This window comes from Triticum aestivum, chromosome 7A (genome assembly GCF_018294505.1).
Source record: "Triticum aestivum cultivar Chinese Spring chromosome 7A, IWGSC CS RefSeq v2.1, whole genome shotgun sequence".
NCBI lineage: Eukaryota > Viridiplantae > Streptophyta > Magnoliopsida > Poales > Poaceae > Triticum > Triticum aestivum.
Window position 1 is genome coordinate 349,595,221 of NC_057812.1, and position 23,673 is coordinate 349,618,893.

General features: G+C 49.9%; 1 protein-coding gene across 1 annotated transcript; it reads right to left on the reverse strand.

Annotated features, from left to right (window-relative positions):
• Window positions 1-2,000: 2,000 nt before the first annotated feature.
• Window positions 2,001-21,164, reverse strand: LOC123154632 (translation initiation factor IF-2, chloroplastic). The gene is made up of 13 exons (XM_044573317.1): window positions 20,793-21,164; window positions 19,099-20,483; window positions 18,993-19,025; window positions 18,749-18,862; window positions 18,519-18,668; window positions 18,331-18,429; window positions 18,177-18,239; window positions 17,944-18,099; window positions 17,715-17,780; window positions 3,376-3,612; window positions 3,020-3,295; window positions 2,594-2,782; window positions 2,001-2,406 (listed from the first exon to the last, which is right to left on the reverse strand). The coding sequence occupies exons 2-13, from the start codon at window positions 20,443-20,445 to the stop codon at window positions 2,245-2,247; spliced, it is 2,892 nt and encodes a 963-aa protein (XP_044429252.1). The 5' UTR covers window positions 20,446-20,483; window positions 20,793-21,164; the 3' UTR covers window positions 2,001-2,244.
• Window positions 21,165-23,673: the final 2,509 nt, after the last annotated feature.

Here is a 23,673-nt window from a genome sequence, read left to right on the forward strand (position 1 = left end):
TGATCGCTTTGGTGGAAGGAGATTGGTTGATCCGACCAGTCGAGGAAATACGGTACTACTCGCTTCATGGCATAGACCACTTTGTCATCAAGCTTATATGCTCTCTGGATTCACCCATGTGGAAAATCACGTTCACCGTCTTGATGTCTGGGGAGTGCTTGGCCGATGGTTGTAATCAACTCGTTCTCCTCCTCGGATTTGGTCTCAACCTCGGTGGTGGTGGTTGTTCGTGAGGCATCTGTGTCCACCATGTAGCATTCATATGTTGATTTGCGTGCTGCAGGTAGAGTGGTGATGATAGTGGGATTGCTTCCGGGCAGCTTTCAGTCGAATCAGCCATTTCATCGTCGAGGTCCTCGATATCACCGGGTTCCTCAAAGACATCATGCAACATATTGACGTTGGCCATGATGTGGGAGGTGGGTCGGTTGATGAAGGTTTCTGGCCTCTCCTTGGCCTAAATAGAAACCATGCCGTCGAGGACGAGCTCGCCGCGTGAGTCAGTGATGAACTCCAGATTGCTGAAGTAGACAATCTGAACGACAACAAAGGTTTCGACGAGCTCGAGATGTCCCGTTGAATCGCAAGTCATCGTATCGAACGCCAACATCAACCATGGCATAAAGACGCTGGTGTGAATTGTAGATCCCATCTGATATCTGGGTTCTCCTAGCGCAACATGTGCCCAGCGCGCCACTGTTGGAGTATTATCCGGCAGATCCCTCGATAGGGTACTCTGGCCAGACGAGTAGATCAGATGGAAAAATTGAGGGTTTACCCAGGTTCAGGCATTCACGGTGGAGGTTAGACCCTACTTCAAGCTCGTGTTTATTGATTGAATACATGGGTGCACAATAATGATTGAGGGATTTAGTATCATCTCTATGGTACCGGGGTCTAGGTTTACATGTCCTAGTCGGTAAAGGTAGCAGAGGAGTCCTCGTGGACATCGGTATCCTTAACGTATACTCCAAGTCTTCTAGAACCTTCTCTTCATGGGCCCGTGGGCCGATAGACGACTTAGGACAAAAACCGACCTAGGGGGTCCGAGCCAACTTCTCGTATGACGAGGCACCCTCGAGCCATAACACCGTCAACTACCTCTCAAGAGCACCATATCTTTGGATTTGGGGATGAACTACCTCTTGTTCTTTTTCCCTTGGTTTCCCCTTGGTCTTCATGCTCACCTATGAATCTACCTCCAATGGTGAAGATCGGGCCACCTAAAATTTTCTCCATATCAGCTTTGATTATCCCCTAAAGTGGGTTAAAGGTCTGTCCTATACCTGGCCATCTATCGGGTCGGGCCTACTAAAGCCCGATGCAAAAAAACCTGGCCTGAGCCCGACCCGACCCGGCCGTCGGGCCTAAAAATCAGGCCTGAGCCCAGCCATCATGCTAAAATCCTGCCGGGCCTTGAGCCGGGCCTCTTCGTTAATGCATGGATATGACAGGCCCCGTCGGGCTTGAAATCTAGGCCCAAGCCCGGCCCGTGGACAAGGTCGGGCCGGGCCGGGTCAGGTCGGGCGGCCCATGGCCAGGTCTGGGCTGCCCCTTGTAGACAAGACTCGGTAGGAGTTCTAGACCACCCCCCGGACAAGATTCCTCTAGGAATTCAAGATTCCTCTAGGAATTCAAGTGGCTTTCCCTATTCTTTTGTTGGTTATGCGAAGGAGATTTTGAACATGAATCTTGTTCTCATCGAGTTTTTTTCCTCGTGTTTGTGTTCTTTCTAACATCCATCTTCAATTCGTGAAGACCAGGCCAATGATTTGCCAAGAATTCTACAACATACATTCTGAATTCCTGGTTTTTAACAAGGAAATTCTGACATGACCAAACTCATTTCCTTTCACGAAGCACGAAGAGGATGACGAATGATGATCGGAAAATGATGCGGCCTCAACGTTGCAGGTTACAGCTTGTCTCAAGAAGTCAAGCGGTATAAAACTAGAACCGCCCCCCCCCCCCCCCCCCCCCCCTACCTGTTAGAGGCAAACTAAAAACAGCAGATGTAATCTTCTCTATGTACATCAACATACAGTAGCACATGCAGCTTTGAGAGGCGGATACAATACGGTCCAGCACAGGCAGGCTCCCGGCAGCAACGCAGGCACGTCATGTGGCATGTATAGGTTCTGTCTTTCAAGTACCTGAGTGTCATTCTTAGGGAATGTGGCCAACGCACTCCAGCTTCGACGCCGAAAGAAAAAATGGCTGCTTCGCTTATCAGCTTTGCAACATCTACACCTGGACGCCTGCACCCTTGAGAGCAGCAGTCACAGTCGCAGAGGCTTCCTCGAGCGTTCTTGCCTTCTTCACGGTGTTGAATGCCTCAAGGACGTCACCTTCCTCCCAATCGTCGAAGTCATCTACCCCAATACCACATTCTAGCCCTGCACCAACCTATTGAAAAAGAAGAAATCAGCAGACTAAGTCTAGTTTCAGCAGCAACAATGAGTGAGTGAAAGAAGATAACAAATAATGACGCAACTAATTGACATGGGTTTATTTGTGTGTGTGTGTGGGGGGGGGGGGGGGGGGTAAGGTAAACTGCATCCAAATGCTATGGGTTCATGCATATTTTGCATACCTCCTTCACAGTTTCTTTCACCCGTCTCAAGGAATCAAGTGTACCCACATAAACTTCTTTTCCTTTATGAAGAACCCGAACATTGCAGCCTTCCACAACTTTCCCTGTAGTAACCATGCAACCCGCTGCCTTTCCACTGCCACTACTGAAAACAGCTCGAACTTTGGCTGAACCGAGTGGTACCTCCTCCTGACAAAGAAAGATATATTAGGATGATCATTCGAAATAACAGAAACTAATATTAACTTCAGAGTATATTGCCAAAGTACCCAGTTACGATGTTAGGAGTAAGTATTCCTTTCAATGGATGGTATCCCAACAAAAACAAAGAACCTTTTGACCTCTCAATTAGGACAACGCCTCAATGACTTTTCAGACGCTTTCTACGCAACTGGCTTAAAAGTACAAAAATGACAGCCTGTTTACCTCAGCAAGGTCAAGAAGCCCTTCCATGGCATTGCGTAAATCATCTATCAAATCATAGATCACTTTGTACAATCGAATCTCTACACTTTTCTGCTTAGCATATTTCTTAACTGACCCTGGAGCTTTGACATTAAAACCAAATACAATTCCTTCCGAAGCAACAGCCAGATCAACATCACTGAGGCTAACGTCTCCTGGAGCTTGAAGTAGGAATCTCAAAGAGACATTTTCTTGAGGCAGCGCTTGAATGGCTTGCCTAATGGCCTCAATTGAACCCTATCATGATCAAGTTACTTAGAAAGAAAGAGTGGGCAACAACAAGATTCAAACCAGATGTTTATAAGCAATGTGCATACCTGAAAATCAACTTTAAGTATGACATTTAACCCATGAGTATCAATCCCTACTTGATTCCCAGATGAAATGGAAGCTGCAATGGATGAGAGAGTGACTTTTCCTTCCCCAGCTTTCGCATTTATCCTTTCAATTCTCATTGCATCGGCACGCGCATTTGCCCTTTCACGTGCAACATCAAGGTCATCAACAGACTCAAATTCGTCACCAGCAAGGGGTACATTGTTCAAGCCAATAATCTGTTAAACATAAAGAAACACAAAATTAAGGTGCTTATTGGTAGAGTTATATTATGTTTCATGCATGGCCTGCATATTTTCCCCGTAGTATCGAGGGGCTTCCTGCATATTTACCACTCATACATGTTTATATACTGGCCATTTTCCCCAGGAACTACAGGTTGCATATTTCCTAAGATGGTATTAGAGCCTAGGTCAAATTTTTCACGCGTGCAACTCTTGCTTTGATCCTTCCAGCATGCCGTGGCGCCGTCCTCCTACCGGCTGCTGCTGCTCCCTTCTCTCCCGCCACGCCAGCTTCTCTCCATCACGCCGGCTGCTGCTGCCCCTCATACCCATCTCCACCATGCCCACCTCCATCACATCGACGCCACTGCCTCCCCATACAGTCTGGTTGTCTGCCTTGGCCCTGGTCGCCACCCACCTCGTCTAGGCCCGCCGCCATGTCTCCTCGCACCTGCGCTTCCGAATCCACGATGGCCCCCCACGCTATGATCTACGTTGGCCGCTGCCGCCCCGATTCGACCACCGCGCAACCTGTTTTGGTCGCCGCCTGACCCGATTTTCTCCGCTGCCATGTCGCCTGGCTTGACCGCGACTTGATCCACCGCCGGGTTGCTCAGTTTGGTCTTTGTTACGGTTCATCGGCTGTTGGCTTCTCTGTTAAAAAAAAAAGAGAGAGAAAACAAAACAAAACGGTAATCTTAGCTGGCTGACGTTCCCCAGGAACGTTTTGCCAGCGAACTACCTCTGAGCCACACGATCTCCATCCGAAGGATAGCAGTTTTCGCAAAAAAAGACCCAGGGAAAAAGGAAAAATGCCATACAAGGAAAGAACTGCCATGGCAGTTTCTAAAAACTGCCACCCCCCACCCCCCCAAACGCAGTAAAAACTGCCACCTCACCACCGTTCGCTTGCCATCCTGGCCCTGGCGAACGATCACCAGCTACGCGCATCCAAACAAAAAGCCAGTTACAATGTCGTCGCTGGGCTAATCGCCATCCCTCGTTGCCTGGTGATTTTTGATACACATGAGTGTTTCTTGTATTGTTAGAAATAGGTTGAAGTAGAGAAGCAGAGGGGGGCTGGGGCTGGGGCTGAACACAGTGTACCCTAGGTAGAAGGAGAGGAGCACAAGATCACTCATCAGGAATTCCTTCATTTCTTTCAGGACTTGGGTGATCTCATCACGGTCTGATCTGGTGGTCACCAGATCGTCGACATAGACGCTAATGAGCAGGCGCACACTGCCATGCCCGCGTCCATAAACAGTGTGCTCATGGGCGCTCGGCTCAAAACCAAGGGTCTTCAGCATGGCGCCGAGGCACGCATTCCATGCATGTGGGGCTTGACGCAGTCATATAACACCTTCAGGCGCAGCACCTTGCTATCCTGCCCGGTGACGATGAACCCAGGCGTCTGCGACACATAGACCTCCTCCTCCAACGCTCCATTTAGAAATGCAGATTTTACGTCCATGTGGTGGACGGCCCACCCCTCATGGGCAGCTAGTGAGATAAGAAGGCGAACAGACACGAGGGGTGCAACAGAGGCGAAGACTTCATTGAAGTCGATCCCGGGCTGCTGCACGTACCCTTTGGCGATGAGCCTTGCCTTGTGTTTGACAACAGCGCCGGTCTCATTGTTCTTCAATTTGAATACCTAACGCAGGCCAACAGGGTGATGACCGTGTGGTAGGTCCACAAGCTTCCAGGTATTGTTCTGGTCCAGGGCGTCTATTTCTTCCTTCCTGGCTGCACGCCATGCAAGCTCACGCTCAACCTCAGCAAAGGAGCTCGGCTCTCCTTCAGGCGCAAGGTACAGTGTGTCGTCGACAAGCTAACGTGCTGCCTGTCCAGGAACAGGTGCCCTGCCGATCACATTTTCAATGGCACGGTAGCGCAACGGTGTGACATCATGAACTGCGTCCAGCCGCTTGTTGTCATTGGGTGGTGGTGACATGAACTCAGGCTGCTTGGCTTGGTGTCGCTGGCAGCATGCTGAAGTTGGCTGTTCACGGTGCAGGATGAAGGGAAGTCCCCCCCCCCCCCCCCCGCGCGCCCCCCCAATGATGAAGTCACTGCACGGTGTGTCCGAGCTGCCAGCCGCCCAATCCCAGCTGGCCTCTTCACGGGTGATATGGACACGCTTATTCACTGGATCGTATGCGCAATAGCCCTAGACGCTCTTGTCGTAGCCAATGAAGAGCATGGCGGAGCTGCAGTCATCAAGCTTGCGATCGCACATCCTTGACATACACCATGCACATAAAGGTGCACACATGCTGGACAGCGGGCTTCCTCCCGTGCCATGCCTCAAATGGCGTCATGCCAGCCAGACTTTTGGTAGGGGTTCGGTTCAACAGGGCATATGCAGTTGTGACCGCCTCCCCCCAAAATTCTGCTGACAGTTTCCTTTGTTTCAGCAGGGCACGAGCAGTGGTGATGACCATCCAATTCCGGCGTTCCATTACTCCATTCTGCTGTGGGGAGTAGGGAGCCGTGAACTGGCTTGCACACTTTGCTCCTCGCAATGGTGTGCAAACTCCAGCGAGGTGAATTCGCCGCCGTTGTCGGTACGGAAGACATGGAGTGGACGGCCACACTCTGCTTCAGCTGCCGCTTGGACTCGTTGAATTGAAGCAGCAGCATCCCATTTTCCTGCTAGGAGGACTACCCACATGCAGCGGGTGCAGTCATCAACCAATAGCAGGAAATAGCGACAACCGCTGTGGTTGCCGTGGGTTGCGGGGATGATAGGCCCGCACACGTAGCCATGGACGAGGCCAAGGCGTCCTTCAACCCTGAAGTTCGCCTTTCTTGGGGAAGGGAATGTGTCGATGCTTGGTGGTGATGAAGACATCGCAGAGATAGTCCACATGCTCCAGCTCTGGCAGCCCACACACCATCTTGTTGCGAGACATGCATCTCAGCATGTTGAAGGACATGTGGCCAAACCTATCGTGCCATCGCCAGGCATCGACGTCGTGGCGTGTGGCAAGGTACACGGGGTGAGTGATGTTGAAGTGCACCACATAAATATGGTGATGTTGAGATAGAAGGTACTGATAACCTTATCTCACATGCCACAGAGTTTTATAAAACCCTATTCGGCCCAGCCCCAGGCAACTTGTTTCACATGGATCCTGGCTCGTGGGATGAATCAGAAAAACTTACTCAAGAGGATAATATTGATCTGACTAGAGCCTTCTCAGAAGAGGAGGTGAAAGAGGCCTTGTTTGCAATGGATGTTAATAGAGCACCTGGCCCCGATAACATTCCTGCGGAGTTTTATCAACATTGCTGGAGCATTGTTAAAAATGACATCATGCAGCTGTTCAGCCACTTCCATGCTGGAACGCTTGACGTGCAGCGCCTTAACTATGGGGTGATTACTCTTCTCCCTAAAGTGTCAGGTGCGGATCGTATCCAGCAATTTCGACCTATCTGTCTCCTTAGGTGCCCATATAAACTGATTACTAAGACTATGGATCGGAGAGTAGAAAAATAAGCTGACAAGCTGATAAGTTTGTCACAAAATGCTTTTGTGAAAGGGAGGAACATTATGGATGGAATTATGACTTTACATGAGCTCCTCAATTACACCCATGTCAAGAAAAAAGTAGGGGTGGTGCTTAAGCTCGACTTCGAGAAAGCATACGACAAGGTTAACTGGGAGTTTCTGTTGGATTGCCACAGAATGAGGGGGTTCAACGAAACCTGGTGTGGGTGGGTGAAAAAAATCCTATACAATGGTACTGTTAGTATCAAACTTAATAACTCAGTGGGGCCATATTTTCAAAGTGCTAAAGGGGTGCGCCAAGGAGACCCCCACTCCCCCTTTCTGTTTAACCTAGCTGTAGAATGTCTCAACAAGATGATCCGTAAAGCGCAGCAAAATGGCCTCCTAACTGGGCTAGCATCTGATCTTGTCCCGAATGGGGTGGCAGTTCTGCAATACGCAGATGACACGATCATTTGTCTCGAGCATGATGTGGAAAAGGCATTAAATCTGAAGCTCCTCTTATACATATTCGAGCTCATGTCTGGACTGAAAGTAAACTTCCAGAAGAGCGAGATCCTGACTGTCGAAGGGGACGCTGACATAGATAGCAAGTATGCTGAGATCTTTAACGATAGCCGGATCGTCAAAGTCGACTTCCTCGAAAACGATAGCCACTATCTCATCGAAAGACGGGACACCTTTGCCTCTATCAGGCTCAGATGAGCCCTAGAGTGAACAAAAAAATTGTTATAAATCTTTCCCTAATAATAAAGCGCTTATTGCTTTTAGTTGTACGCCATTGGTGTTTTTGCAGAAAAGAGCCTCTATTTCTGGGAATTCAACCCGCAGTCCCTTTTTAAGTGAGAAAAAATGTTTCATTCTTACAAAAAAGACCCTGCACTTTTCGAGGGAAGCGGCAGGGGCTAGAGCTTGCAGGGACCGATCCGTGCACGGCAGGGGTTGGGGAGTCGGATCCAGAGGCAGGCGGCAGTCACTGGTGGGGACGAGGAAGGCCGGAGCGTGGATTCTTGGGCGGATCCATGGCATCCACGACTCCTGTGCAGAAAGGAGACATGAATATGAGGGAGAGAAGAATGAAGAAAGGAGGGGCAGTGCATTTCAGACGAGGTGGCGGCTTGGTGCAGCAGACGACATCGAGAGCAAGAGGTGCAGCGGCGCCGTGCAGGGTGCCGTTCCGGCGGCGGTGGCCACGGACGTCATAGGGACGGAGGCAGAGCGACTCGGGCCGAGTGGCCTGATGCAGCAAGAGAGGGGGAGCACAGAGGTGAGGCGAGGAAGAGCGAGGCCGAGAGCGATGCAGCCTCGCCGAGGTCGGGCGTAGCCGGCAGAGCCGGCGGGTGCCGGGGATCAGGCACGCGCCTGCGGCGCCTCCCCTGACGGCGTAAGGTGGGAGAAAGGGATCGAATCGATCAGGAGAGAGGAGCGAGGGGTTCGATCGGGCTAGGTTAGGCAAGGTGCGGCTGGGCTGGGCCTTAGGCGGCTGCTCTCTCTCTCTCTCTCAAAAAAGACACATTCCAAAATATACAAGTTAGTGGAAGGTATGGAATTTGTTGGTTAAAAGATCAAAAATAAAACAAGGGTGGAATCATAGGCAAGGGACGTATCGTGCTGACATGGAGAAGCCCGTCTTTGGCACCCGTCACCAACTCATGAGGAGGACTCTCTGGTGTAAAGCAGGGCATTATCCTCAATGCTCCTCCAATAATGTTGGATCCCTATCAAGGCCGAGTTCACGTTCCTTGAGCAAAGTATGATTTAATTCGTAACCATGCACAGTTCTGTCTGGCCTGGTTTCACCATTTTAGATCATCGAACAAACCATGTATTTTTTTTTCGAGAAAACGCAAAAGGCCTTCGCGTTTCATTTCATTGAAAAGGTGGGGTGTACAAGTACAATCCTCCTAGGAGGCTGGAATTACATAGCAGGTACTAGGATCAGTGGACATCCCATGATTGCGGCAACACGACCCCGAGTCCTTGGGCCCCTGCTGTGGCCCAGGAGCTGATCTCTGCTTTGATCTTGTCCAGGATCTGTTCGGGCGATGGTCTCGCTTGCTCGAAGACACAATCATTTCTATGCTTCCAGAGCATCCACGGCACTAGTAGGGCGACGGACTGCAGGGCTTTGTGCAATCCTAGTGGCGTGGCCTCCTTCGCGCGCAGCCACCAGTCCATGAGGTTGGCCTCGTGCTCCGGGACAGGGGCCGGGATGCGTAGCCATGTCAGGGTTGCGTGCCATGTCTGACGGGCAAAGGGGCACGCAAGCAGCAGGTGTTGGATCGTCTCAGGCGCTTGGTCGCAAAGGAGGCAGCGGGGGTGGTGCATTCGATCCCTGGAAAGTGGCCAAGTAGCATGACTGCGTGGAGTAAGTCCCGTTTGCAGACCATTTCCAGCGCAGCTTGTCCGGCTCGTTGGAGAGTGCAGTGCACATCACGTCCTGCCACAGCAGCAGGTATTGCCCGATCTCGTGGACCCCGAGGGTGCCATGAATGTCGCGTGCCCAGCGTTCCCGGCGAGGCCGGCAACCACAGTTGTCGACTTGTGGCGTCGCTTGGGGATACACTCGTAGAGCAGGGGCGCGATCTCTCGGATGGATTGCCGTGCAGCCATCGGTCCTCCTAGAAAAGGGCAGTCGAGCCGTCTCCAAGCACCATGGATGTGGATGCGAAGAAAAGGGCTTGCTCCTCGGCGGTGAACTGCAGGTCTAGGCCCTGCCACGCGCGCTCGTTGTCCGTGCGGGCAAACCAGAGCCAGCGCAAGCGCAGCGCCAGCCCGGCGCGCTCCAGGTCGCGAACTCCGAGCCCGCCATATTCGATCGGACGACAAACATGTCGCCAGTTGACGTGGCAGTGTCCCCGTTTGCAGCCGCGCGTCCCGCCCAGAGGAACCCTCACTGGATCCTTTCGATTTTGTCGCAGGGTTTCTTGGGAGCGCTAGTGCCAGCATTTGATGGACGAGTATGGCACTTAGCACCGATCTCACCATGGTCAGCCGCCCGGCTCTATTCATCAGCCACGCCTTCCACGCTGGAAGTTGCCCAGCCACAAGTTGCCCAGCCACCGAGTCGACAAGGGGTTGCAACATGGCAACAGAGGGGCGCCGCGTCGCCAGCGGGATGCCGAGGTATTTGATAGGAAGGTCTGCAACCGGGCATCCCAGCTGCTCTATCAATGCTGCGGTCTCATCGGTGCCATGAAGAATTGTGGCTGAGCTTTTGGCATAGTTCACCTGTAGGCCAGAGGCCGTGCCGAACAGGTGAAGAATCCCTTTGACTGCGTCGACATCCCCGAGTGTGGCGTTGCAAAATAGCATCACGTCGTCAGCATAGAGTGAGATAGCCGGGATGTCGCGGCGAGGATGTAGCTGTTGCAGAATGCCATCTTGGAGGGCGCGCCGCATGAGGCGACCGAGGGTGTCGACGGCAAGCATGAAGAGCTGGGATGATACAGGGTCTCCTTGGCGCAGCCCGCAACGGTGCCAGATTGGCGGGCCGGGTTCCCCGTTGAGCATGACACGGGTGCTAGCCATGGACAGGAGGATTGCGATCCACTCCCTGAAGCAGTCGCAGCGAGGCACGCTGGGATCTCACGATCAACCAGGGTTGCGATGGCCTTGATCACCGTCAACGGGATGGGCACCGCGAACATTCCCTCATAAGTCTTCATCTCGGCCGCTGTTATCTTCTGGTTGATGCCCACGATCCCCAGCGTGCGGAGAAGTTGCACCTGCGCCCTTCGCTCGGCGGTAGGCGGTGGCCCCGCAGTGGTGGCAGATGTCGAGCGCCCGCGTCGAGGGGAGAAGTTAAGCGGGCGACACGGCCGTTTCCCAGGTGTCGGTAGCGCCGCACATACCTGCTTAGTGGCGGCGGCAAGGAATTCGCCCAACGTCCACGATCGTTGCGGCGCGGCGCGGCCACGAGTGCGGCGAAGAGTGATGGGCGGAGAAGCGTAGCGATTAGGCGCAGTTGGACGCGGACTAGGGGTGGTGCATGCGGCCGCGGAGGTTGCTGGTGTGGTGGGGTCGTTGTTGGGCCTTCCTGGCGTCGCATGCTGGGCCTAACCCCATTGCAAAATTGTACTAGGGCCTCTTGATGGGGAGGGTGGGGTCGGCGGCCCATCAGCTGCGATGGGGTTTCTTGGTGGGGAGGGCGGCGAGGGCGGTCCTTCAGCATCAGGGCCTGGCGAGCGGGCAGGGGTGGTGGCCTCTCGCATCTCCCCGCCTGGCGCGTCGCGGGGGTGGGGCCGCGTGGACTGGTCAGCGCGTGCGCCCTGCCTCGCTGGCGGGGAGGACGTGTGCAAAGCATCGCTTTGTCACGACAGGCCGGTCTGCTCGGCTGGCTCCTCAGGCTGCGAGTCTGGCACCTCGCTCAGGGCGGCCAGGTCTCGACAAGCCATCGGATCATGTGAGCCAGCAGTTGGCCCAGCGGGATCCTCCTCGGGCTCGGGGGTTGGGGCGGGGTTTGAATCTCTGGAGGCTTCTGATGGCCCTGCAGCCAATGACATCTCGCCAGCAGTCGTGGTGGCCCCGACCCTGGCATCTCCTGTGGCGGTCGCAGCTTTGCGCGCCTGGTCCATGCCAAAAGTGTGCCTTTGCCTCCTCTTGCTTTTTCTTTTTCTGGAACGACGACAAGATTGGGTGGGCCCCTGCTGACCTGGCCATGGCAGCATGTCATTCCTCGTGGTGGACGCAGGCGGCCGCGCCACCGCGCCGGCCGGAGTGGGCCAAGAGGTGGCCGTGTTCACCCCGTTAATGCGGCCGGGACGGTCGCCGGCATGCCAGCCCAGCGAATCGACGGCCATGCCATCCGCGCGCCCGCTTGGCTGCGGATCGGTCCTCCGTCGCTTACGGCCGCGTCGGCGGGCGTCCACGGACAGGTCCTTGGTCTGGGCCTGGTGGGTTACCGGCGCCACTCCTGTCGCGGTCGTCGCCGGCCCGGAACCCGGTGGAGGGGGGCTGGATCATGTCGGCGCGCGTGATCACAACGGAGATGGGGAACGTGAGCGTCCTGATGGTCGGCGCTTCGGAGCATATGCGCGAGGGAATCTGCTCGACGATCTCGAGGATGGTGGCGCGACGGATGTGGGCGGGGTCGTGCGTGCGGCCAGATAGCCGGAAGGTGGCCAGGTCGTCCCGCGAGCGCGTGCGAGGATGCAGACGCTCGATCCAGCAACTCTCCCCCAAGATGTGCTCCACCGTTGACAGGTGCCAGGCTTGGGCTGGAATGCCGCAGAGTTCTATCTCAACGCGGTACTCGAACACGCCAGAGCCGGCATGGGCGAGCTTGCTCCATGGCCGGAGCGAAAGGGAGAAGCGTGGAGAGTTGATGAAGTGGTCGCCGTCAAGGCGGCGCTTGGTAGTGTGGGAGGAGAAGAGGATAAGGAAATCCTCGGGGTGGTGCTCGTGGACCGTGAAGTCGAGAGCTCGAGCGCGCTGATGAGCAGGTCGGACACCTCGGCCGTAGACACGGATGGCCTGTTGCCGATGATGGAGGCCACCATTGCGCAGGCAAGCACCTGCTCGGCCTCCTCCATCTCAACCGAGTGCGCCATGATGACTCGCACGGGCTCCGGGGAGCGCGGCGCGGGTGCAAGGACCATCTGGACAGCGGGAGGAGGGGGAGGTGTGGCTGGGGCGACGCGGCAACGAGGCGGTGGGCTGGCGTGGCCCCTGCTGTTCCCGGGGCGCAGACCATCGCAGGAGCGGGAGTCGTGGCCGGAGGTGAGGCAGCGTCTGCACCAGATGTCATTGGTGCAGTCGCGCACGCGATGGCGGTGGTCCAGGCAGCGAAAGCAGAGACCGGTGACCTCCTCAGGGGAGGGGCTGGGCGGCGGAGGGCTGGGCGTGACAGCCGGGCGGGGGCGGCGGCGGTTGTGTCGCCTCGGCTGTTGGAAGCCGTCGGCGTCGACCGTAGCACCATTGGTGAAGCGGTGCACCTCCGAGCGTGGGCCGAGGCGGGTCTTGGCAAGCCGCCTGCTTGGTTCCACCGCGTGGCTTGGGGCAGCCGTCATCGGAGGCGCGGGGGGCGGAGGCAGAGTCCGGGCGACGTCGTTGTACGAGCGGGCGGAGGACTCGCTCCCCGAGTCGAGACAGCGGTCACCGGAGGACACGCGCTCGCCGGAGAGGGTCGCTCGGCGGTCGACAGGGTCAGCACCAGAGGACGCCATGGCCGCAGGCTTGGGGGTGGGGGAGCGACGGCGAGGCTGGTGGAGGAGGAAGGCTAGGTGGCATCGGGGCAAGGGCTTGCAGGGGACGCCGGCGAGGTTGGCGGAAGGGGAGGGCTAGGCGGAGCTAGGTAGGAGAGCGGAGCGAAGCGGAGCCATTTCTAACTACTTGCTCAAAAACTTCCGAACAAACCATGTATTGGGATGGATAAATGCGAAGTGTATGATTTATCAATATAGGTAAAGCAGGGTCTATCATTTGCTTGAGATCTCAATCATGTCCAAACAAGCTTTATGTGTTTGTTCTCCCGTTGCAACGCACGGGCATATTTTCTATAGATTCCTATTCGCAAGATCATCATTCTTATTATGATTGATTCCAATTGAGATCTGGCGTATGACCTAAGGACTCCCGTGAGCTTCCAAGATTAGACGAGATGAGCAAGTAGTAGGGGCTGGAAAAATACTACCCAGTAGATTGGATTTGTCGAACACAAGCTAACAAGGTTGCTGACGCAGGTTCCATTATAACATGGAGGTAATTTATGCATGATTCATCTTTCATGTTCGTTCTCAATTTAGTTGAAAATCATACCTCGTGTCCTGATCAAATGATCCATCATTTTTTTGGTCATCAGCAACTGTCATCCAACGACATAGTTTCTTGATCCTGCAGAATCATAGGAACCGGTGTTTTCTGCCATTGCAACGCACGGGCATTTTTGCTAGTATTAAATAAATTTTAAAAAATCAGATTTTTTGTGAAGAAAGATGCCTGAGTATGTGATGTCCATGCCAAATTTCAGAGCATTTGGATGTCAGAGTAGCTCTCAGCAAAAACAACAAATTTGGGGTCTCCGGGTGAGCCCAGGAGGTTATGGGCTCGCTTGCATATTAACCCACACATTCTGGATGGGACTCCGTGTTGGCCCCAAACTCCGGGTGAGGGTTTGGGCGAGTCCAGGAGCAACTGGACTCGCCCAGATAATTGCCTGGAGCTCAGCCCAAAACTCTGGTGAAGCCCAGAGACTACATTGTGTGTCGCAGAACTGGGTAACAGTCAGGTTTTAGTGGGCCACTATATAAGGTGTCCCTTGTTTCCTGAAGGCCCACGGCTTTGAACACTCTCTCTTCTCCATTGTTGAACTCCGAAGGTTGCTAGCTCCTCCACTTGTGCCCTACATCCTTGAGATATTTGAAGAAAAAAGAAAGAGGAGCCCCAACCTATGACTCCACCAAGCCAAATTTGATTCCCAGTTGAGTTCTGTGTGAAATTTGTTTCTCTTGGGATCGTGAGGATCTCTAGACGATTTGGGGTCGCGCGGAAGCTTCCAAGGTTGTGGATTTCCACCTCAAGACCTACATCTTAGTGATGAGCTAGGGCTTGGTCTGTCGAGGCTCGACAAGAAGGTACTTAATGCCGTTGGGGTACTTAGTGGCCGCATCTCTCCATTAGAGTCCACCTAAGCTTTGGGATACATCAACCAAAACCCCATCACTTCGGTTATTTCGTCCCCGAGCTTTGTTAATTGCTTTGAGTGTTACTTGCTTGCTTATCATGTTTATCCTTGTTGCAAGTGTTGCCGTATCATAGGTTGATTCATTTAATAGCATTTCAGAGAACTTATAGTTCCGCAGTCCTTAAATGAACTAAGAAAGTTCAAATTTGTAGTCACCTATTCATCGCCTCTAGTCGACGTCTTTGATCCTTCATAAAATACTATACTGTACAAATCATAAGCCCTACAGCCTTCATTTCAAAATATAATAAAGCCAATACTTCTGCGACCTTCTTTCAGAATATAAAGCCTGGGTCTTGCATAAATGATATGTCCTCTCATCTCTCGTATCATTTCTAGTTAGAAATACATACTAACTATTCTCTCTTCACTTTGAAAAACTGGTATCTCTCCTACTCCCTAGACAATAACACCATGGCTACCGTGGTCATTTTCTTTTACGCTAACAATAAGTTTTAGTTGGTAATTAATGTCCATATAAATAGGAGATTCATGTTCCGATTTCGTTAACCAAAGAAAAGTTAAAGCTTTCCCAATATAGTTTAACCATTTCTTGGAAAATATACACTTAACTTTCTTGAGTTCATTTTCATTCTGTTGTACTGCTTAGAAGCGTCCAGGAGCGCCACAAAATAACTTCCTACATTTCAATCGCAACGATTTAAAACTAGGTAAGCGGTAAGCCACAAGTCACCAGGCATTTAACCACTTGCCATTCACTAAACAGTTAAAGTAGAACAAACTACTAACCAAGCAAAGTATAGCAAAGCTGATGCTCTCAATTGTTGAAGTATATATGTGGATTACCTGGCCCTTTACATCAGCTCGGACTTTTGGTTGCGTTGGTTAGTGCATGAAGCTTAACATGGTAGCAGAGCTAAGGTCTTGAGTTCAAGTCCTGGCTTTCAATCGCAACGATTTAAAACTAGGTAAGCGGTAAGCCACAAGTCACCAGGCATTTAACCACTTGCCATTCACTAAACAGTTAAAGTAGAACAAACTACTAACCAAGCAAAGTATAGCAAAGCTGATGCTCTCAATTGTTGAAGTATATATGTGGATTACCTGGCCCTTTACATCAGCTCGGACTTTTGGTTGCGTTGGTTAGTGCATGAAGCTTAACATGGTAGCAGAGCTAAGGTCTTGAGTTCAAGACCTGGCTTTCAATCGCAACGATTTAAAACTAGGTAAGCGGTAAGCCACAAGTCACCAGGCATTTAACCACTTGCCATTCACTAAACAGTTAAAGTAGAACAAACTACTAACCAAGCAAAGTATAGCAAAGCTGATGCTCTCAATTGTTGAAGTATATATGTGGATTACCTGGCCCTTTACATCAGCTTGGACTTTTAGTTGCGTTGGTTAGTGCATGAAGCTTAACATGGTAGCAGAGCTAAGGTCTTGAGTTCAAGTCCTGGCTTTCACAATTTATCTAAATATTGCCATTCCCCCCTTTGTGTCCACGTATAGCCCTCTTGAGCCATACCTCCGAGTCTATCCACGTGTTGACTTTCCGCGTCACACGTGAGAGGGGGTGTTGAAGTGTATATGTGGATTGCCGAGCCCTTTCCATCAGTTCGGACTTTTGGTTGTGTTGGCTAGTGCATGAAGCTTAACATACACCACCTATCAAGATCCAGGTTTCTTATTCCAATGGAATTTCCATCTTTTAACAGAGAGCCACTCATGTACCAATGTATTTCTTACACTACAAGACGCTCTCTTCCCATGTGAAAGGCATCAAAGTTATATTTGTTCAATCACATAGAAATGAAAAAGAAAATGAATCAAGCAGTAACATATCAACAATAGACATGTGCACCCAGGTGCAAGTGCTCCCTGAAGTACCACTACCACATCTACAAAATATTTGAAAAAAAATCAATAGATGTTTTAATATGTGCACTTGCAAAAAAATTGCACAGAAAAACTTGGATAACAAATAAATGGGTACAAATTGTTCTTTTGTTGTTGTGTACAGTAGAAAAATGGTCTTACTTCTGCAGAAAAAATTGCAAGAACATGTATTCTAAAAGATTGCACATGTATGATGTTTCTTTGAGAATTTGTTTTACGAATACACAAGTACACTTTTCAAAAGGGTAACACTGCAACTGAATGATGGAAATCTGTGGCATGCTTAAGTTAGGAAAACGATTCCCGTTGGTGGGGCGATCACATGCTCATGTCGTCCCACCCGTGCGCTCGCCACGTGTCCCTCGTGGACCCTCCACACCGCTTTCTCTCTCCCTTACCCCCTTCTCCAGAAACTTCTCAACGACTCGCCTCTCTCCCCGACCTGTTCTCTCGCCTCTCTCTCTTTCACCCATCTCCTACCTCCCGCCCATGGGCTTCTCCTCACAGCAAGCGGACATGGTATGCCCAAGCGCCGCTGCCCAACTGGTGGCCTCCATGTACCACCTCAAGCGGACGCAACGAGGAAGAAAAGCACTGCCTATGGCTGCGCGAGGGACAGCCGTTCTGCAAGCCCCATCCTCCTCCTCACCCATTGAAGCAAGCTGTACAGCGCTGCTGTGAGCCCGGGACAAGCGGTGCTGCGAGACCTGATGGCGGTGCTGCGAACGTGGACGCGCGCTGCTATGAGTGGTGCTGGGGGAGGGGGGGGGGGGGGTCAGATGGCTTCCTAGGCGGCCGGTCGACCGATTCAGTCGCCTGGCCAATGCCTAGCATCACCATTCAAGTTACATATATATTTTGATCTAATAAAAAGTTAGCTCTCCATGAAAGATACAGAATATCACACGATATTACTAGATTTCGGGGAAATAAAATTGAATGTAATAGAATCCTTTGTCACAAATATGACAGAATTATAAAATGGACTAAAAAGGAATCACAGGAAAATGAATGGCGGAAATAGGAAAGAGGAAAAACCTGCACGGCGTTGGATGGCGCTGCTTGGTCTACAAGGCTTCCACGATCATCATACATTGCACGGATCTGCCATAATACCCGTGCCATGTTATACAGCAATTGGCCCACAATTACATGTGCTAGCTAATGTCAATTATATGTGCTAGCTTCTGTTTTTCAAATGCAAGGCTAGTCCAGTCCATATACTGAATGAAATCATGTGCAGCAAGTAGGAAATAAAGAAACAAACCTTTCCAAAAGCTTCACCACAAACAAGAATATCGCCCTTATTCAAGGTTCCATTCTGTACGACTAGGGTGGCAAGAGGTCCTTTAGCCTTGTCAAGACATGCTTCAATAACCGTACCCTTTGCATTTCTATGAGGATTGGCTTTTAATTCTAGCAACTTCAAGTTCGCAACAAAAGCAAGTCAAAAGGGAACTACAACAAAAAGCAAAAAAGAAAGTCTAACCAAAAGTATACCTCAGCAACAAGCATGACAGTCTCTAATAGCTCATCAACATTCTCTCCCTTAAGAGCACTTATCTGACAGATATCACAACTAAATCAGCTCAAGATAGGTAATAAGTGGCTACGGTAAGGAACTTCCTTTTTCCAGAGTGTGCCAATAAACAACCTGAACCATCGGGGTGTCACCACCCCACATCTCTGGCATAAGTCCTATCTGGGAAAGCTCTTGCATGACTCGTTCTGGATTAGCTCCCTCCTTGTCCACCTGCTTGCATATGAGGTGACTGAAATATGAGAAAGGGGAAAATAAATTGAATTGTTGCAAGTAAGAAAGAGAGTGGCTAGAAAATAGACCTTATTTATAGCTATTACAACAGGGACTCTGGCTGCCTTTGCATGCGCAATTGCCTCATTTGTTTGTGGCTGAACGCCATCATCCGCAGACACAACAATGATACAGATATCAGTTACCTTTGCTCCTCGAGCTCTCATTGCACCAAACGCCTGTTGTGTCAATGATTAGGAAGAGTAATATGACATGCGAAAGTGAGAAAAATATACGAAAATAATATATATTGCTATACCTCATGCCCTGGAGTATCAAGAAAAACACAAGCCTGAGGGTTTCCATCAACTGGCACAAGAACCTGATATGCTCCAATTCCTTGTGTTATTCCACCAGCTTCAGATGCCACCACCTGTATGTCACTTTGGTTAGACATACAATTCTTTGTAAATGGTTGTTACCGTGTATGAATGCCAACAATAACATGTCTACCCCATGTCACAGACAAAGGACATGCCAAGGATAAGCTATTACCAATTTACCTTGCTCTTGCGTATATAATCCAAAAGAGTAGTCTGCAAACAGAAGTAGAAATGTCAAACAGTGGTCAGAATAATTAAGTCTTAAAATTTATATAACACGTGGTACCTTCCCATGATCAACATGACCCATGATAGTTACAATGGGAGGCCTTACTTCCAGTTTATCCAAATCCTCCTCATCAAGGAACTCATTCTTCTTTGCCATCTCTTCCACTCTCACCGGAACACTTTCCAGTACTTCAACTTCATATTCCATGCAAACCATCTTAACCAAATCTTTATCAAGAGTCTGAACGTTGTCAAGCATTGCTCCTCTCACTGATAAAAAGCGCAGAATTTCTGATTCGCCAACTGCCAGTTGATATGCTAGTTCGTCAATATCCATACCTTCTTCACCAACTTCAAGGATCTCAACCCTAACAGGCTCTTCAGCTTCTAAAGCCTCAAGCCTGGCAGCCCTACGTTTTGCCTTGCTCCACCTCCTTCCCTTGCGCACTGGAGCGTCGTCATCAACTGATCGATCATCATTTGACATACGTCGGCGGGGACCAGCTGGTGTAATAATTTTTTTATGACGATTATCCTTCGCTTTGGCTGGTGGACCGCGTACTGGCTTGACAGGGTCTACCAGTGCCTCAGCTACAGCTGGATCAACCATTGGTCTCTTGGAAGCAAATTTGTCGATCAGGATGGGTCCTTTTTTCTCCTTTGATGTGTCAGCTTTGACAGGGCGACGAGGTGGTGGTGCTACAGAAGGTCTTGTTTGTAGGTGAGGTGCTAGTTTTGATGGAGATGATACTGAAGGTTCAGCAGCAGATATGGACTGATCCCTAGTTTCAGTGCGTGGACGGTCTCTAATCACCTTATGTACAGTGGGCACAGGGTTCCCCTTTCTCCATACACTCTTTAGTGTTTTTGTCCTTTTGGAATTCGAGCCTTCCTCCACCACTATTGGCACTGAACTATTAGGCTTTGCCACATCATTCTGTCTCAATGCATGGTTCTCACCATCCACATTTCTGGAGCTCGAGGCCTCAAGTTTCTCTGCCTTCTCCAACACCTCATCCAATGACTCTCGGACCTTCTCTCGGTCTTGCAATGTTACGCCTGCTGGCTTCCTGGCAGGTGCTGATGTTGTTGCTGTATCCATGCTTGCTGGTGGCCCATTCAGCCGGACTGGCCTCTGCGGGGGCTTTGAAAGAAGATCACTGTCATCATCAGCTTTAACGTTCACACTTACTCTTGATGAGAACTGAGCTCCCTTCTCATCGATCAAGTTAGTTATGACCATACATCTACATAGTCTTCCAGGTGCACATGGCCACCTCCGGACACCGTCAAAACCCGTGAAACTGATCCTTGAAACCAAGTGCCCTCTCCTCACTGCCGCTGTCGGCAGTGGGCCAGGCCTTCCGTTGCTCCCCAGGTTGGTAACAGAAGCAGGAGACGCCATGACAGTGCTCTTAAAAACACTGCCTCGCACTCATAAAGCTGAGGAAGCAAGATTAATTTTGAGTGCGCACAAATTTTTGGGAAACAATAACCGAAAGCGAGCTAGGTAATCAAACGAGAAAAACACCTATGTACTTGCATGTTGGCTCGATATATCTAAATTCCAGTAGAACTTTATCAGTTCAAATTTTAGAAGAATGTAAGGGTGCAACAATTTAAGCTGAAATCTGACAATTGACATGCCTATACGGACTGGTTGGAACTTGGAACCTACAAAAATGGATTTTATTTCTCTGGGACACAGAAGACAGCACATAAAAAAATAGTGAGAAGTGAAACCAAGCTTACGAATAAACGAGGGTTTTCCGCCGCAATCCTGCAAGTTGGCGAACAACCACAAGGGCACGGAGCAGACGGAATGGCTGGCCGTAACGAGAAGCCGGCGCGAACACTGACAGTGGCCGTGCGTCGGTGGGCGGGGGAGCGACGCGAGCAGGCCTCGAAGGAGGCGGTCTAAGGGTGGAGAGGTGGCAGCGTGGGCGAGGGAGCGAGTCGAATGGCCGGCGAACGACGACGGCGACGCGGCGCGGGGCGATACGGCGGCGTGGCGAGTGGGAAGGAGCGGAGGGTGCGTGTGCAGGAGTGATAAGGATCGGACGGTCGAAGTTAAGCAGCCGATGTCAGAATAAAATGGGGAAAACAAATGCAAGAGTGATAAGGGGGCACTTCGGAGAGCCACTCAAAGGGATCGTCGTCCCTTCCATGCGAGTGTCATTGAGGTTTTCGCTCTTATATAAAACCAGTTTTTCTTTTTTGGGTGATATAAAATCAGTTGTACTCCCTCACTTCCTAAACTAGATGACACCCCGTGTGTTGTTGCGAGAATTTTGAACACACCAAGTTTAAATAAAATTTGATACAACCATGATGCTCAACTGTTCAATAGTAGTAATCCAAAATAAATAAAGGAAACAATTAATTAAAAGCAAATAGAATTATAACAATTGACCATGCATGGGGGCTATACGGACTAAAGGAAATTTGAACATGTCTTGTTTGGAAATAGTGAGACTTCACATATTGCAAGTGAAGAAGGGTATGACTAATTGTACGAAATAAAATGTGTCTATTGAGCTTTTATGCAAAAGCATACTCTACATGACCTTGTAAATAAGTGAAGTGGTGTCAAACATAACAAAGATTTTTAATGGCACCTACCAGTACCAACGAAAATATTAAGGCCTCCTTTGGTTCATAGAATTGAAAAATCATAGGAATAGGAAAGTCATAGGAAATGAGATGACATGCATCTCAAATCCTATGCATAGGAATAGAAATTGAGATGCCCTTTGATTCACATCATAGGATTTTTTCCATTGAGTCTAGGCTAATGTTTATTTTCCTATGAAATGTGGAGGATAGGAAGAATTCCTTCATAGGAATAGGATTTCATTCCTACAAACCAAAGAGCTCTGAAGGAATTTTTCCTATAGAAATCCTATCCTATGAAAATCCTACAAAATTCCTCCAAACCAAAGGAGGCCTAAAGGAAATAATACTAAGGAAAGTTGGTCCTTACCTAATGTAATTTGTGGCTGAATAGCTTCTTTATTTTTCAGATTATCAAGATTTATATATCTGTTGTCATCAATAATAGCCATGGCCAACAGTTCAATAATCACTATGAATTTATCAACGGGCAAACATCGGCACCATACACAGGGAAATATTCTTTCAAGATTGTAGTATATTATTAGCCTCTAAGGATGAAAGCTAAAGAGAAGACATTGATTTACGACTTCATGGATTGGTCCACAGATCAAGTTATAACCTCGATAAACCAAATAAGTGTCTTCGTATATTGCACTTCCTGCTTCAACAAAAAATAGAGTATATTTTGTCTAGTGCTAAAGGCAAACTGAAGGTTTCTTATAGTGACCAAATAGAAGTCGTCACTCAATCTGGCATCTCGTGAATTTTAATGGGTTTAAGTTTTAGCACCAGAACACACCCAAATCAAATTACTCTATAGAATATATTTTGTCTAGTGCTGAAGGCAAACTGAACTTCTTTGAATGACCATAATAAACTCATTACCTCAAACACATGTTACTCGCCAAGATCAATTCTCCTTTATTGGCAATTCGGCTGGCGACAACATGGCTGGTCTTTGAGAGTGCCACATGAGAGCTTCGGTTTGGTTGAGCAAGTTGATGAGCGAGCGAGCGAGCGAGAGAGAGAGACCCAGAATCCCATGTGAATCCAAAGAACGAAGCCAAAGATTATGGGTTGATGGCACACAGTTAAAATTCTGATCCACAATCCATATAGCCATTAACGATTCATCGGGGGCCAGCCAAACACCGCCGAATGGCGATGTACAATCAGATCATTGTGCCTGCAAACCCACAAATAACGAAATTAGATAGGTATGGAAAAAAGAGGAAATCAGATTGAATTTGGAAGAACAGACGATTAAACTGAGATAGTTCTGGAATGAGGAGAGATAAGAGGAAGAAGACTCAACGTTGGGAAGAAAAGAATACAAAGAGGAAGAGTCAACGGTGAGAATATCATCAGGTCCATTTGCTGCAATGAAGAGACGACGGTATTTTAGGGAATGAAGAGGCGAAGTCAAACGAAACGCTAGGGTAAATTGGTGATGAGTCACCGCACCTATTATCGTGCATGCCTAATCAGTGCATGCCACACATGTCGTAGGCCCGATCAAATCATTAATGAACACTTTTTGCGGGGAATTAATGCTTTTAATCCTTCAACTAAATCCCCTTCTCCCCGAACTCTTGAGGCACTCTACAAGTTTCAGGTTCCGTGCAATCAGTGATGTGTGCATATACTCATGTCTAGACGGACTCCACCGGCCTCACACAACATGCAACGTCTGATCTCTAGGTTCCCTAACCTCAGGACGACAACATGTTGTATTTCGTCATGGTCAAGTGCTCACCTCAGAATCAGAGGCATGTAGGCACTCCTGCTGGCTATCGACCTCGGGTTCTCAGCATGCATCCCTCAACGAAATCGATATCACATGATCCATCACTTTGGTTTCTCGGCATGTCCGACTCCCAGCACTTGTGAGTCTGTCTGACGGCAAGGTCGTGCATATGGTAGTGAGTGGGTTACAGAGATGGGCACTTGCAAGTGCAGCGGGGGGAGAGAGAAGGAACAACAAAAGAAGATAGAAACTAAAAAGCGCCTCGAGAGT